This window comes from Brachycentrus maculatus, unplaced genomic scaffold (genome assembly GCF_059751285.1).
Source record: "Brachycentrus maculatus isolate JH-2025_06_01 unplaced genomic scaffold, ASM5975128v1 h1tg000015l, whole genome shotgun sequence".
NCBI classification, from domain to species: Eukaryota; Metazoa; Arthropoda; class Insecta; order Trichoptera; family Brachycentridae; genus Brachycentrus; species Brachycentrus maculatus.
In genome coordinates this window covers 284,462-300,311 of record NW_028280769.1, presented here as the reverse complement: position 1 = coordinate 300,311, position 15,850 = coordinate 284,462, and the positions used below count along the sequence as shown (strand labels likewise).

Sequence of the window (15,850 nt, the reverse complement as noted above, 5' to 3'; positions counted from 1 at the left end):
TTAAAATACGAAATTTAGTTTAATAATTAAAATAATATGTAATAAAGACCCTGAAATATTCCGGTATTTATTCTTTAAGTTAATTGGTTGAGTCAATATCAATTTAAAACAAACCATCATATCAATGTAGTTTATTTTAAACTATTTATTATTTTTTCCGCCTCTGTAAGTAGTGGTTAGCGCATCTGGCTACCGTGCTGGAGGTCCCGGGTTCGATTCCCAGAAGGTCAAAATAAAAATGGATAATTTTCACTGTCATATTTATTTGATATTACCCTGGACTGGTACCAGAAGCCAAGGGTTGATCACCTTGCCTTCGTGCAATTAACAATCAGCATAACACTACGTCGATATGATGTAGTGCCCTATGCACCATTGGGTGCGTATAAGAGTTAGAAGAAGAAGAAAATTTATTATTTTAAATTTACAAATTATCAAATTGTATTTTTTTCACAAAAACCCCGTCTTACTTTTTTCCAAGTGTGTATCTTTTTTATTTTATTTTTAATTCATGTCGGCTTAGTAGGGATATTGCATGTGCCAAATTGGTTGTATGTAATGAAAATTTACTGTACTCTACTTAATTTTAATATTTTATGTTAAACATTATTTATTTTAGTTTTTATTTATTTATTTATTTATAATTTGTATTTGAAGCACTAACTTTGTGATTTTCCATTTTATAATTAAAATGTAAGTTTGTTTTGAAATCACTTTAAACATTTTATTTTAATAATAATAATAATAATAATAAAACCCTTATCCGCACCCAATGGTGCATAGGGCACTGCATCATATAAACGCAGTGTTATCTTGATCATTTACACATGAAGGAAAGGTGATCAGCCCTCCGCTTCAGGTACCAGTCCAGGGTTATATTGAATAAATAATACAGTGAAAAAAAATCACTTGTATTTATTTTACCCCCCTTGGGAATCGAACCCGGGACCTCCAGAACGGTAGCCGAGCGTGCTGACCATTACACTACGGAGGCGGACATTTAACTTAATTTTTATTTTAACTTAATTATAATGTCTACCGGTTTCCAAGCTAACCACTTCTTTATTAAGACTGATACTGATTAATCAGTATTGATAAAGAAGCGGTTAGCTTTTAAACCGGTAGACATTATAATTAAGTTATAATAAAATATTTATAGTGATTTTAAAACAAAGTTATATTTTAATTATATTATTTATTTATTTGTTTTTTTTGTAGGCATACTTAATCTATGGAACATTTATTATGGGCGTTCAATTAACATCATCTTAACATTCATTGTATCTGACTTATTGTATTAATAAAGAGGTTTTTTATAGATTATTTCAGGGTTTTTTTTTTAAACAAAAAAGGTCCCGGAACTCACTTCATGTCAAGCTATTTACTAAAAAGAATTATACTCAAAGTTAAGAAGTTCAAGGATAATGTTAATTGTTTTATTTTTATCATCAGGATTAGAAGTTGACATAGGGATATTAAAACCATTTAATAAAATATTTCGTTATGTTTGCTTACGAATTTCATGGTAACGTGACTGTATTTAGTTCCTTTCCCAATTTAGTTTGATTTTACGACTTCTAAAAATGTTGATTTCAATGAATTTAGTATATTATGTACATAGATGAATTTTATATACATACATTTATATATATATATTTACATATATATATATATATATATATATATATATATATATATATATATATATATATATATATATATATATATACATATATATATATATATATATATATATACATATATATATATATATATATATATATATATATATATATATATATATACATATATATATATACATATATATATATATATATATATATATATATATATATATATATATATATATATATATATATATATACATATATATATATATACATATATATATATATACATATATATATACATATATATATATATATATATATATATATATATATATATATATATATATATATATATATATATATATATCACCTTTAAATCAACCTATTCGAGTTAGCCATTACATATAGTACTTTGTATTTATGTCAAATATTATATATATCAAAATGCATTAAAATCATCAAGAATTTTCATAATTTTTTTTTTACTACATTTTGAGTGTGCCCAAATACTTGTTCACCATATCTGGATTATCTCCAATTACGGGAGTTATTTTCATATTATTTTTATCACCTTTAAATCAACCTATTCGAGTTAGCCATTACATATAGTACTTTGTATTTATGTCAAATATTATATATATCAAAATGCATTAAAACCATCAAGAATTTTCATAATGTTTTTTTTTACTACATTTTGAGTGTGCCCAAATACTTGTTCACAATATCTGGATTATCTCCAATTACAGGAGTTATTTTTATATTATTTTTTGACGTTTCATCAAAGATGAAGAAGAATATGGAAGTCTGGGCATTTACGGGGCTGACGACCGTTATAGGCTGGTTTATGTGAATACTTTACACATGTGTAACATTCACCGATTCTACCCATTATTGACAACCACACTACTCAAATTCTTGGAAGTTCTATATATATGAACCAATTTTGAAACATTCTTGAATCACTAGAACTTCACTAGAGACATCTATTGGTGAGATGAAAAGTGTTTTCTTCATTATAAAAATATAAAAACTAATTCGTCAACTGCTCACTTTCTTAAATTTCATTTTTCCAACAAAGTTTACTAATGGTTACTTAAATGTAGTTATTACCCGACAATATAATGATATTATTGTGATCATACTGCAGAAACTGAATAATTTGATTTTATATAAAATTATTTAAAATCATACTTAAAAATCCTTTACCATAACTTACATGCAATTATTATTACAATACAATACTTAAACTCATTCAATTTAAATTCATTTTGTCAGAAAAAAATATATAAAATCAAGGTTTTCGACCCCTGCCTTGTTGTGCATATACACACACCAGTCTGATGATATCGGTTACGACAAAACCCGGTTACTGGTCAAATAAAATTAATGTGGAAAAAACTACATAGTTTTTATTTTATTCTACTAATTGATTACGATATTCTTACTTTCTTTAGAATTATACTAAGTGTCATGTCTATAATAAAATTACTCAAAAATCGCTTTTTGCAGTATGGTCATGATATTATCTATTACCAATTAGGATTAGAATTAAATATTGCTTACAATGTTTTGAAATTATTGTGACCAAATAAACTGTATTATATAATATAATTTATATTTAAAGCACTAACTTTGTGATTTTCCATTTTATAATTAACATGTAACTTGGTTTTAAAATCACTATAAATATTTTATTATAACTTAATTATATAATGTCTACCGGTTTCGAAGCTAACTGGCAGACATTATAATTAAGTTATAATAAAACATTTGCAGTCATTTGAAGACAAAGTTACATTTTAATTATTATTTGTTTTATATAAATTTGAACATATTTATCCAAATTGTTTTTAACTCTTAATGTTGTGTTTGATCATACGTATTTATAACTTAATATTTTGTAAATATTTATATGTTCATGCATTCATTGCACATTTTATTGTGAATTTAACACTATGCAGCTGTTCAAAATGTATATTTCTATTTAAATACTAAACAAATGTAATTAAAATATACACTTTATTTATAAAATAGTTTTTTTTTATTATTTTTTGACATCTCATCAAAGATGAAGAAGAATATGGAAGTCTGGGCATTTACGGGGCTGACGACCGTCATAGGCTGGTTTAAGTGATCACTTTACACATGTGTAACATTCACCAATTCTACCCATTAGTGACAACCACACTACTCAAATTCTTGGAAGTTCTATATATATGAACCAATTTAGAAACCTTGTTCTTGAATCACTAGAACTTCACTAGAGACATCTATTGGTGAGATGTAAAGAAGCTTTTTTATTAAGCAGAAACTCTTATATTAGTATGTGAGATCCGAATCCTGGATTATATTCACACACATGAGAAACGCCAGAAAATACCATTTTCATTTTTATTATTAAGCTTATAATTTGATCAGAAAATTTATTTACAACATTTTGTAAATAGTTTTTTAATAGTGTAAATAGTTTTTTATTTGACCTTATGTGTTTTTGTTCCTCATCATCACTCAAAATAGTGTATTAATACTCAAAAGTAGTATCAGATTTAAGGGGATTTTTGCAAAGACAAAATTCAATAAGGACCGACCACCGGAGAGGGCATAACAAGCGAGCGTTTTTGCCTAGAATTTTCACTCATGAATTACATGACATTATAGTAACTTCAAACATAAAGAGTAAATCCACTCACGGCATAGGCTATGAAACTTAAAAAGTTGAAGCCTGAGTAGCGGTGTTGCATAAGCCGTAGCTAGATTTCACTTGAACGTTAGGTAATTAAAAAAAAAAAGAGGTCATGACATATTTTAACGCCCTATTTTATTAAAGAATGTATATTGGATATTTTTTTGTTTTTTTAGAATATGCATACAAAAAAAAATATATATATTTTTTAAACCGTGACTTAACAAATACTGAGCCCTAACATACTGCTGATAATTTGTCTGCAATTCTTGTCTGAATTTTGCGACACAAACTCGACTTGAAAGGAGCTGGTGGATGACAGAGAGCTTGGAGGCAGTTTGTGCACTACATATTGCTCACTCCTTTCAACAATGTCATAAATAAAAAATTGTCAATTTTCAGTTGTGCATGTTTTTGGAATGTCCAGAAAATGTACTATATCTCAGTAAAGGCGGTATATTTTTAACTTAACATTTACTCGCTACTAGGTAGAAAGTGTTGTTTTTGCATTTTGAAGAAAAGGTATTGTTTTTAAATATTTTTTTAAATGTACCAAATATTTTTCAAATGGAGAAAAAACCTTAAGGTTTAGGCATAGTAAAATGTTCAATAAGTGGCTTGATATTTTTTATATATTTTATTATATTCTTAAACTTTAAAAACGATCTCCTGAAAAATCAAGTTTTTTGATATATGACGTTGTTGAAAGGAGTGAGCGATATGCTCTACATAAGAAGCAGATATTGATTAAATGCATACATATAGTACAGCTAATGAACCTTTAAAAATATTTTATTTGATTGGAGATTAAACTTAAGTTTTGAAAATAGCCCCTAGAGGCATACATCCAACTACATTAGATTCTCAACAAAAACAAAGTAACTTTTTAAATGAGGAAAATTCAAAGAGACATAACAGCCGTTGTTGGAATACTCCTATATACAACTTCAATGAATTTAGGCAATGTGGATATTTAATAATGGGCAGAATGGTTACAGGCAGTATAAAGTATGCACCTAAGCTGGCCAATATCAAGTCGTATCTTTTATGGATACCCGAACATTGACGTTTCTTTGGATGAAAAGATGCTTTGTCTCTTTTGTGATATGTAGTGTACCTTGAATTCGCTTTGAATTTATAAAAACCTAATAAACCAACAATTATATCGATAATTGTATCGCTTTTAAACTACTAAATTTATTTAATGAATTTTACAAAATGAAAAAAAGTTTAATAAAGGAATGATTGATCCAAAAAAATATATTATTGTGTAAATATGTAATAATAACAATGACAGGTATTTTATCTTTTTAATCCCTTTTCATTCTTTATCGTCGTACGCAAAATAAAATAATATAAGTACTTATTATGTTCATCAAAATGAATTATAAAAGTTACAAAAAAAAGAAACCAATAAATAAAAAAAATATAAATAAATGTTACTTTCAAACTGATAAGTTATTCTAAAAATGGTTATATTACTAATTTCAAACGCTAATAAATAATGACGGATGCTTTTTATGAAACATACCACGTTTTTCTAATTACCTGTAAAATATAAATTTTGCGTTCACACTGCTAACGGTACTTACTTGGAATGAGACTAATGACCATTTTTTGTTGTTGTTTTTGTTGGTAGCATTGTGCATAAATCATAGACAAATAAATTAGCTAATAGACATGTAGCAGCTGTGTAAATAAATATACAGTGTATTTTCCGACAGTTATTTAATTTTTTATTCTGGATTATACAAATGTCAATTATTTCGAAGCCATATAGATGGAACATTTCGCGATCTCGCCCGACGGCCCGCTAAGCGCGATCTTTTAACCCGGATACGGCCGCGAAAGTGATCGGAACATGGCCGAGGAATCGCGGAAGTTCGACGAGAGTGAATTTGGGTTAAGCGACAAGGAACCTTTCGAGCTGAAGAAATGGGAGCGCTTTTCAGAGTGGATACACTGCGTGTGCGTCGTCACCTTCGATCTGGAGCTCGGACAGGCCCTGGAGGACGTGTATCCGCCGCACGTCAAACTGACGGATCAAGAGAAATCTAATATTTGTTACTTGGCCTTCCCGGACTCTAATTCCGGCTGTATGGGAGATACGCAGTTCCACGTGAGGCTTCGCTCTCGGGCGATTCTTTCTAAAAGCCACGCGGATTACAACAACAAGTGTCCCGTGACTCTTCAGGCCGATTCGACTCACTTTTGGGGCTTCGTTTACTTCCGCCAAGTGAGAGACCCGTCTCTTCCCAGAGGTTACTTCCAGAAGAGCGTCGTCATCCTGACGCGGCTTCCGTTCGTCAATTTAATGTACAAAGTGTGCGGGTGCATCGCGCCGAGTTTTTTCGACGGCGGGATTCCGAATTTGGAGGCGGCGTGTCACGACATCGACCGCTGGCACCATTTAGCAGCGGGAGGCGGCGTGATGCTTCCTCTACTAGGTACGGTCTTGCATTGCTTTCTGCCGGCTGAAGGGACTCCTGATGCTGTCACGCACGGAACGGCGCATCCTCGAGGGACGCTCCCGGCTTCTCCGCGCGACGTTCATTCCTACCGCTCTTTATCTAGCGTTCTCCCGCACTTGCACCTTCTCTGGGAGCTGGTCCTGACTGCGGAGCCCATCGTCGTGATGGGGTCCTCTCCAACAGCTTGCTCCTCCATGGTACAAGCCCTCGTAGACTTGATCCAGCCCCTCCAGTTTTGCGCCGACTACCGGCCTTACTTCACCATCCACGACAGCGAGTTCAAAGAGTTCACTAAAAAGCAGTACAATCCGCCCAACGTCATTCTCGGAGTCACCAATCCGTTCTTCGCCAAGACCCTGCACCACTGGCCGCACACGGTGAGACTGAACGAAGGGTCGTCTTTGAAGTCTAAGCTGCGTAAAGTCGGCGTGAAAACTTCAGAGCTGCCCCCTGGAGTATATACGCAATACAAACCTTATCTTATCAAGGACAAGACTATTTTGAAGAGACTGGCCGTTAGTAATCGTTCAGAAAGACCCGCCGAAGTTCAGACGGCGTTAGTTCGCCGCCACATGTTCCAACTGACCCACGATTTCATGATTCCTTTAGAGAGGTACATGGCATCCCTAATGCCCTTGCAAAAAAACATTTCCGCCTTCAGAACAGCACCTTTGCCAAATCCTTTCAACCCGGACGATTTTATAAGCATGCTGCAGCAGACGGGACCGCAGCTGACGACCGGCGTCAAGGGAGACTGGGCCGGGCTATACCGCGCCTTTTTCAAGACGCCAAACTTCAACGGATGGTTCCAGAGAAAGTACAGCGAATTGGCTCGCACGCTGCAGGCCCTCCAGCTGGAAGCCCTGGCCTGCAGCGATCTCGCGAACTGGGCGGCGGGCAGGCAAGAGGTCGAGTTGGTAGACATGGTGCTCAAGTTAAGAAACACGATGAGGATTTCGGCCGATCTTCACTTGCCTCTGAAGGACAACACGAGAACGCTGTTAGCCGAACGGCTAGAAGACATAACTAGGGTCCTTCCCGACGATTTGAAGTCTATATTGCAAAGCGCTACGTGACGTCTGATTTTAAGCTCCGTTAATTGGAGCCAAATTAAGCCAATTCTATTATATCTATGATTTCCAAATCTCCGATGTTAATAATATCAAAATATGTGAATATTTTAACTTAATTTTCACTATATAAAACGTTTTTAACCTGTTAACTGGGGAGTACACTTTTTAATTCCGCAACATACAATGGGCGCCAACTCTTTCACTAGGACGTGTCAACACATCACGCCCGGTGGACTTTATTTATGCTTAAAATAAATGAAAAGATTATGAAATATGTATATTACCATTTATTTATATATAAATCACTAAGGAAAATACAGAATTACAAAGAAAATAATTCATGTCGAGATATGTATGGATAATTACATTTGTTGTTCGAAAATATAGGTCACGTCCATTCCAAGGTGCAACATATATTTCAAGAACGTATTCATATCGCTCACTCCTTTCAACAACGTCATATATAAAAAAAACTTGATTTTTCAGGAGATCGTTTTTAAAGTTCAAGAGTATAATAAAATGTATTAAAAATAAATATCAAACCACTTATTAAACTTTTTACTGAGCAACAGATCTTTTTAGGTAAAACCTTTATTTTTTTTTTCTCCAATTGAAAAATACTAAGTATATTTAATAAAATAATTAAACAATACTTTTTCTTCAAAATGCATAACAAAACTTTTTGCCCTGTAGCGGGTAAATATTAAGTTAAAAATATGCCACTTTTACTGGGACTTAGTACATTTTCTGGGCATTCGGAAAACATGCACAACTGAAAATTGACAATTTTTGATATGTGACATTGTTGAAAGGAGTGAGCGATATGTTCTATCTGTACCTATTATTGTTTACGTTTGACGTATTTATACGTCCAGCCCGGTTAACAGGTTAATTATGTTTTATACTCTAAATGTTTTATTTTATTTTATTATCTGTAAATATACGTGTACAGTCTCTTGCCTTATTTTGTCAAAAGCAGACAGTTTGAATGCTATGTCCACTATATTAGCATGATTACAATAAAATATTGAGAACTTTTTCATAGTATAAGTCATACATAGTGGATCATTTAATGTTAAAGAAATGAAAATTAACATAAATTATTAGTTAGATTTTTCACGGCCATTCAGATACTGGTAAAAATTTTCTGGATTATTATAATGTGATTTTTGTGCGCTTTTTGCTGACATTTTGATCAGCATTAAGTGTTATATAAATGATAGACAATATAAGAGTAGTTTTGTCCGCCTCAAATAAATAAAAGTGATTTTTTCACTCTAATATTTATTCAATATTACCCTGGACTGGTGCCTGAGGCAGAGGGCTGATCACCTACCTTCATGTGTTAACGATCAAGATAACACTGTGTTTATATGATGCAGTGCCCTATGCACCATCGGGGTGCTGATAAGGTTTTGAAGAATGAGTGATACATTTAATAACCCATAAAAGTTATATCGGCAGTATTAATTCTCACCCTAAGATATATTCACAACTAAATTACTAACTAACTAACCATCACACCACTTAAAATCTCCTTATCATTCATCATTCGTTTTGTGTAATACCACTTTAAAGTGGTATTACACAAAGTGAATGATGAATGATAAGGATTGTTATATTACCATACCACAAAGTTAACAATGCTTTTCATATACAAAATATCACACCACTTCACCGCAAGAGTAGGTATAGACAATACAACCCCATATCTCTGTCTTAGCAAACATTCTCCACCTCTTCCACATTCATGAATCTCCTCATGCCTGACTCCTGACCTGACCACTTTCAAGTATTTGAATTACTTGACCATGTTAAGTTTCTTTCGATCTTCCTCTACTTCTAACTTAAACTGCGTTTGCTTCATATATTTGTTTCACTTTTTCTTTTGCCAACTCCATGCTTTACTCCCATGTTTAAGGGGTTGGTACCAGAACTCCGTTGTGCACTGCCATTTTAGGAAAATTAATAAACTTATAGTTTGTATGTTTTTCTTTTAAGTTATTAATATACTTTGAGTACAAGAATATATATTATTCTTACATCAAATTAATTTATAAATATTTTATAGATAATGGTGGAAAATAGTGTTTTTTCCAGACCCCATCAAATGTGTATTTTTATTTGACATTTTATTCTTTTATATTTATGTTAAAATATTATTAAAATATATATATTTTTATATTATTTTTTTTTTTTGTATTAGATTTTAGTTCTAGTAGAATGAATTTACATATAAGATTTTGGAGTTGTTCTATATATAATTTTACAATTTTCTCATTATTCTTCACTGAAACCAAAAGAAAATATATTTTATGACTTTTTCTACTCTCTGATGAGTGATATGAAGTGGTGTAAGATTACTGCTCTTCGAATAATATTTAGAAAATAATTTTTATAGTTAATTTTAATTACTTAACACATTCAATGCGTTTGAAATAATGTAAAAATTCACAAATTTTTGAAAACTCATAACTTTGTTCAAAATCAAACTTCTTTCTATTTAACCTTTCCCTTACGGTGCTAAAAAATTTCTACGTGCAACGGTTATATGTATTTTGTACACCATATAAAAATATTATTTAAAAACGGGAAAATGTGAATATTCATAAATGTTGCTTGTATTGACCATAGTTAAAGTTTAAATGTAACAATTTTGTGATGTTAGTTCTGGTAAGTATCTGAAAACGAGAAAAAAATACATCGCAAGTAGCCACAATAGCTAGCGTAGCGTCACGACCGTCGTATAGGACAATCTGCGCATTAGTAAACATGCTACGATGTGCGCGTGTACGTAAAGCACGGCACACACGCACGCACACACTGAGAAATATTTGTGTATTGGTGATTTTATCCCTGATTAACTTTATTACAAATTACTAACTTTATATTATAATACTTTTATGTAATACGTAATTATATTACGCAGGAATACTAAAATTCTGAGCCCGTATCTATTGTATTTTATATTGATATTGTCATTTTTAAAGTCGAGTTGTAGTAAATACATATCACCGGGAGGGAAAGGTTAAACACCACAAATAAGAGTGTTTCTTTGTGTTTTCAAAACGCATAAAACCGGCTACGAATCCTTGACTTTATTCAACACAACGCCTGTCAATATTTGTATGGACACGGGACCCGTGTTTGTGTTTGTGTTTGACGCAAAGAACGTGTTAATTAATTTTATTTTTTGTTGTAAAACTTGTTATCTTATGAACTCATTTCTCTAATATACAATAGTACGAATTTTTCCAAGTAGTATAGAATAACAAATTTGAGATATTCATACAGAGTATCATTTTATATAAAATATGATTTTCTACAATTCTGCTTGTATTTATTATAAAAGTCAATAATTGTATTCAAACTTTCATTTGCAAAATTTGCCTATTGAAAATCAGTATTTTAGTATGATTTCTTATTTTCAGAAAGTTGGTATCAATGCCACTAAAGCTAGTTTATTTTTGTTCTAAGTACTGGACTCCATCAATGCTATAGTATATATCAGTTTCCAACTTAAGTTTTTGATATCAAATTATCTGATATTGGGAAATGGAAATACCCAACCAGATTTTAGCACTTTTGAGTGATGAAATCCAAAAATTTAATCGGGATTCAGTGAAGGACTCTTTTTATTCAGTTTTCGGATTCAGTCACTCAACACTAATTAACGCAGATAATAAATGACACAATATAAGATAGTTTAACCCGTATAAATCGCAAGCTACAATTACAATGTCACATCTGATCTCATTCCGATGTTACCTTTTACGGGATTCAAAATATGGAAAATTGTGCACACTTTAGACAAAAAAGTTGCAAAATTATCTTATATGATTTTATCATCTCAATATTTTATGAAATACAAAAAATATTCTCAAATAAAGGCATTAATTCCCTATCGTTCCACCTTTGCACTTGAATAAATGACATTTTATATTTAAATAAGTTACGAATATAATTTAATAGGCTTAAAATTAGTAAAATTATAAAAATAAAATTTCATCTTCCATTTGTAAATAAGTGCAGGTTGATAAATTATTAAATATGTATTCATTAAATTTATCTGTGTTGGTCACAACACACTTTCCTCTGAAAATTTTATTAATTGCGATGCAATTTATATTATATTATTACATTGATTAATATCAACGTCAAAGGATTAAATATTTTTTTAAACGATTGCCTATTTACAAAATAGTCTCTAGTGTGGTCGTTAGCGTATTTGGCTGCAATGCTGGAGGTCCCGGGTTCGATTCCCAGGGAGTCAAAATAAATGTGTTTTTTCACTCTTATATTTATTTGATCATCCAGGACTGTTACCAGGAACTCAGTACTGATCATCCTACCTTCACGAAATTAACGATCAATGTAGTACTGCAATGAAGCAAAGCAATAATCTATGCACCATTTTGCGTTAAAAAGGGTTAGAAGTTTTTTTTCAATTCCTCAAATGCTTTTTTTAAAAAACATAGATTGATATATCTAAAATTTTACAATTTTCACATATCAATATTTATCATAACATCAAAATGAATGAATGTATGTATAATAATTTTTAATTTGTCTAAAATTAACCTTTTTTTTTTAAATATACATTTTCTTGTTGGGTAATATATCCAAAATTAAACACGGTTATAAGATTGAATTCTACTTTTATTTACATATATGATATGTTACGCATTTCGTCTTATTATCAAACACATATAGATAATGTCCTAATAAGACGAAACACGTCACATATTATCATATATAAGTAAATAAAAGTAGAATTCAATCCAATAACCGTGTTTAATTTTGGACATATTATCCAACAATTCAATATGGAATTCTACCAACTGTCTGCAGTTACAATAAATACATTTTCTTTTCCGTGCCACATACAGTAAATTTTATTAATGTATATTTTGTATAATATTATTTTTAAAACAAGCAATTAATGTTACAAAAGACAAATATTTTACTTTAATATTATATAATTTAATATCTAATTGCAAATATTCTGTTAAACAAATTAAAATTGAGTTGGTTTATACAGGGTGGCGCAAAATTTAAAAAAGAAGATGTTATAATTTTTGCAAATGGCGATGTAAGTCATTCATATTTGACATTTGTGAACTAGACAGCTGCAGCATACAAACAGATTGATAAAACGGGCACAAATGTGTATCAGCACAGGCGGCAGCCACTTGACGGATATCATATTTTCCATTTGACAGAAAAATTGTAAAGGTCCAATTAAAGATTTCCACTAATCAAAAAAAATAAATTTAGTGTAGTAAAAAAGTTATTTAAAAAAGAAATTGTATTATTAATTTTGCGCCAGCTGTCTAGTTCACAAATGTCAAATATTATTGACGTAGTATGCCATTCGTAAAAATTATAACATTATAATTTGTCCGCCTCCGTAGTGTAATGGTCAGCACGTTCGGCTACCGTTCTGGAGGTCCCAGGTTCGATTCCCAGGGGAGGTCAAATAAATATAAGTGATTTTTTTCACTGTAATATTTATTCAATATTACCCTGGACTGGTACCTAAAGCGGAGGGTTGATCACCTTTCCTTCATGTGTAAACGATCAAGATAACACTGTGTTTATTTGACGCAGTGCCCTAAACACCATTGGGGTGCGGATAAGGGTTTTTATTATATATATTATTATCTATAGAGTGATTAATTTTGAGCCACCCGGCCCAAAATTTAGACCGATTTGGATTCCAGTCTTAGTTTATTTCATAATCTTTCCCGAGTTGAATTAAAACTCTTGTGATAGACTATGATAATTGTTGAAAAACAACTCTGCCAATGTAGTTGCCTAAAATATATATATATATATAATATTGTTTTAAGATAAGTTGCTGTTTTTGCGAGTTCAATTGTTAAATGTGGTAGGGTGGTTAAAAGCGTATTTTACATACTGTTGGTACAGAGCGGGTGATGCTTATAAGCGTTATATTTGCTTACTTTTGGTAGAGCGTGAGAGATGCCCAAAAATATTGTACAGATGGGAATTGGGTTTGCGGTTACTTGTGATTAGTATACTGGGGGTCGAGCAGCAGACTGTCTGAGTATAATAAGGGTTGGGGTTTTTGAAAAAACCGCCCGACAACAATGTGTTAATATAACTTCAATTAAATGTTTAAATACTTTGCAACAGATCTTTACTGTGCAACAGATCTGTTTAGGTAAAACCTGAAGGTTTTTTCTCCATTTGAAAAATATTTAGTATATTTAAAAAAATAATTAAACAATACCTTTTCTTCAAAATGCAAAAACAACACTTTCTGCCCTGTAGCGGGTAAATATTAAGTTAAAAATATGCCACTTTTGCAGGGATATAGTACATTTTCTGGGCATTCCGAAAACATGCAAAACTGAAAATTGTAAATTTTTTATTTATGACATTCTTGAAAGGAGTGAGCGATATGTCACTGATGCTCTTTTAATAATAATAATATTTGTATAGCATTATTTATAATTATCATATCGCCCTTGAGATGTTAATTGCAATATCGTATCAAGGGCGGTTTGGCTTATAAGACTCAATTGATTACATTACTTTTGAATAAACATTTTGAATAAACTTTTTTACTGTGGTAATTATGACCAAGATTTTGGCCGTATTTTCAAAATGTCTGTATATATTTTTATATACAGTGAAACCTCTATCTATTGTTCCTAGAATAATCGTTTTTCCGGATATGTTGTTTTTTTTTCTTACCCCGAATCTTCATTTCATACAAAAATAGATCGCATCAATCGTTTTTCTATCACCGCATTCATAGTTTCAATTAAGAATTATTTGATATATTTTGTGTGCTTTTTACATTCTTCTCGATTTTTTTAAATTTTGTTACATTCAACGACAATATTCCAACTTGTGGGATAGAAACTATAAAAATAATAATAATTTGTATAGCGCCATTTTCGTAAAATACTACCTCAAGGGCGCTTATAAAGACATGGATAATAATAATAATAATAATAGGATGATGATGATAATGAAATAAATGAATTTTAGATGTAAATTAATATATTTATAATTAATAAATACATTTATTTACATCTAAACCTTGTACTCTTCTTAGAATTTTAACATACCAATGGTTATGGAGATCGGGAGGACGGTATCTTTACTCGATCGTGTTACGATCCTTGTGTATTGACTTCTTAATCATAGTTTATTTCAATAGGTCCCTTTAAAAATGATAAATAAAGGTTTCACTGTACTTGCAAAACAAACTATTGTGTATTGAAATAGAAATTTTAAGAATAAGTAGGTATGTACATAATTCCATTGCATAAAATAAACGGGTAATTAAAAAAACACACACACATGTATGAAAAGCCATTTGTAAAATTAATTCATGCCAAATTATAGAGAATTTTGTTATTATTATTTTATAACGCTTTAATGTAAGGATTTGCATAATAATTTTTATCACATTGCCACATAGATATAGCTAATAATACATCACACCAAATTAATTGTAAAAGATGCCAACTACGGTGGATTTACGAATCCATCATATAAGGTTTATACGACGACGTGTATTTTTTATGAAAAAGAGAAAAAGGAAATCAAGATTTTGTTGATATTATATTGTTATGTTCTATTTTTAAGATTGTGAAATTCAAATATACAAAGATGAATTATTTCAACGGATGTTTTATTTTATTTATTTATTTACTAGCTGTACCCGGCCACGCGTTGCTGCGACTCCGTTTGGTTAGATGGAAAAGAACTGACAGGCGCCGTGGCGTAGTCAGGTAGTCAGCTCGACTGCGAAACTGGCGTTGCGGGTTCGATTCCCGTCGATTGCAAAATGAATTTAAGAAATATTCATTTTCAATTGGTCTAAGTGTTTGTAATGTATTTTTCACATATACCTTCCCTTTCCTAACTATCCTACCTGCAGACAAGCCTCTAAAAGAGAGGCTTTGCACCCGCTTTTCCTTGGCAAATTGGCTTATCCTTTAATAAAAAAAC

At 31.2% G+C, this 15,850-nt stretch overlaps 1 protein-coding gene across 1 annotated transcript; it reads left to right on the top strand.

Moving 5' to 3' along the window:
* Window positions 1-5,992: 5,992 nt before the first annotated feature.
* LOC148313311 (protein DENND6A-like) lies at window positions 5,993-15,502 on the top strand. Its single transcript, XM_088263888.1, has one exon. The coding sequence runs from the start codon at window positions 6,176-6,178 to the stop codon at window positions 7,859-7,861; it is 1,686 nt and encodes a 561-aa protein (XP_088120014.1). The 5' UTR covers window positions 5,993-6,175; the 3' UTR covers window positions 7,862-15,502.
* The last annotated feature ends 348 nt before the right edge of the window (window positions 15,503-15,850 follow it).

What these genes read in the sequence shown, in the direction of transcription:
- LOC148313311 (XM_088263888.1), top strand. Translation starts at nt 6,176, where the DNA reads ATGGCCGAGGAATCGCGGAAGTTCGACGAGAGTGAATTTGGGTTAAGC.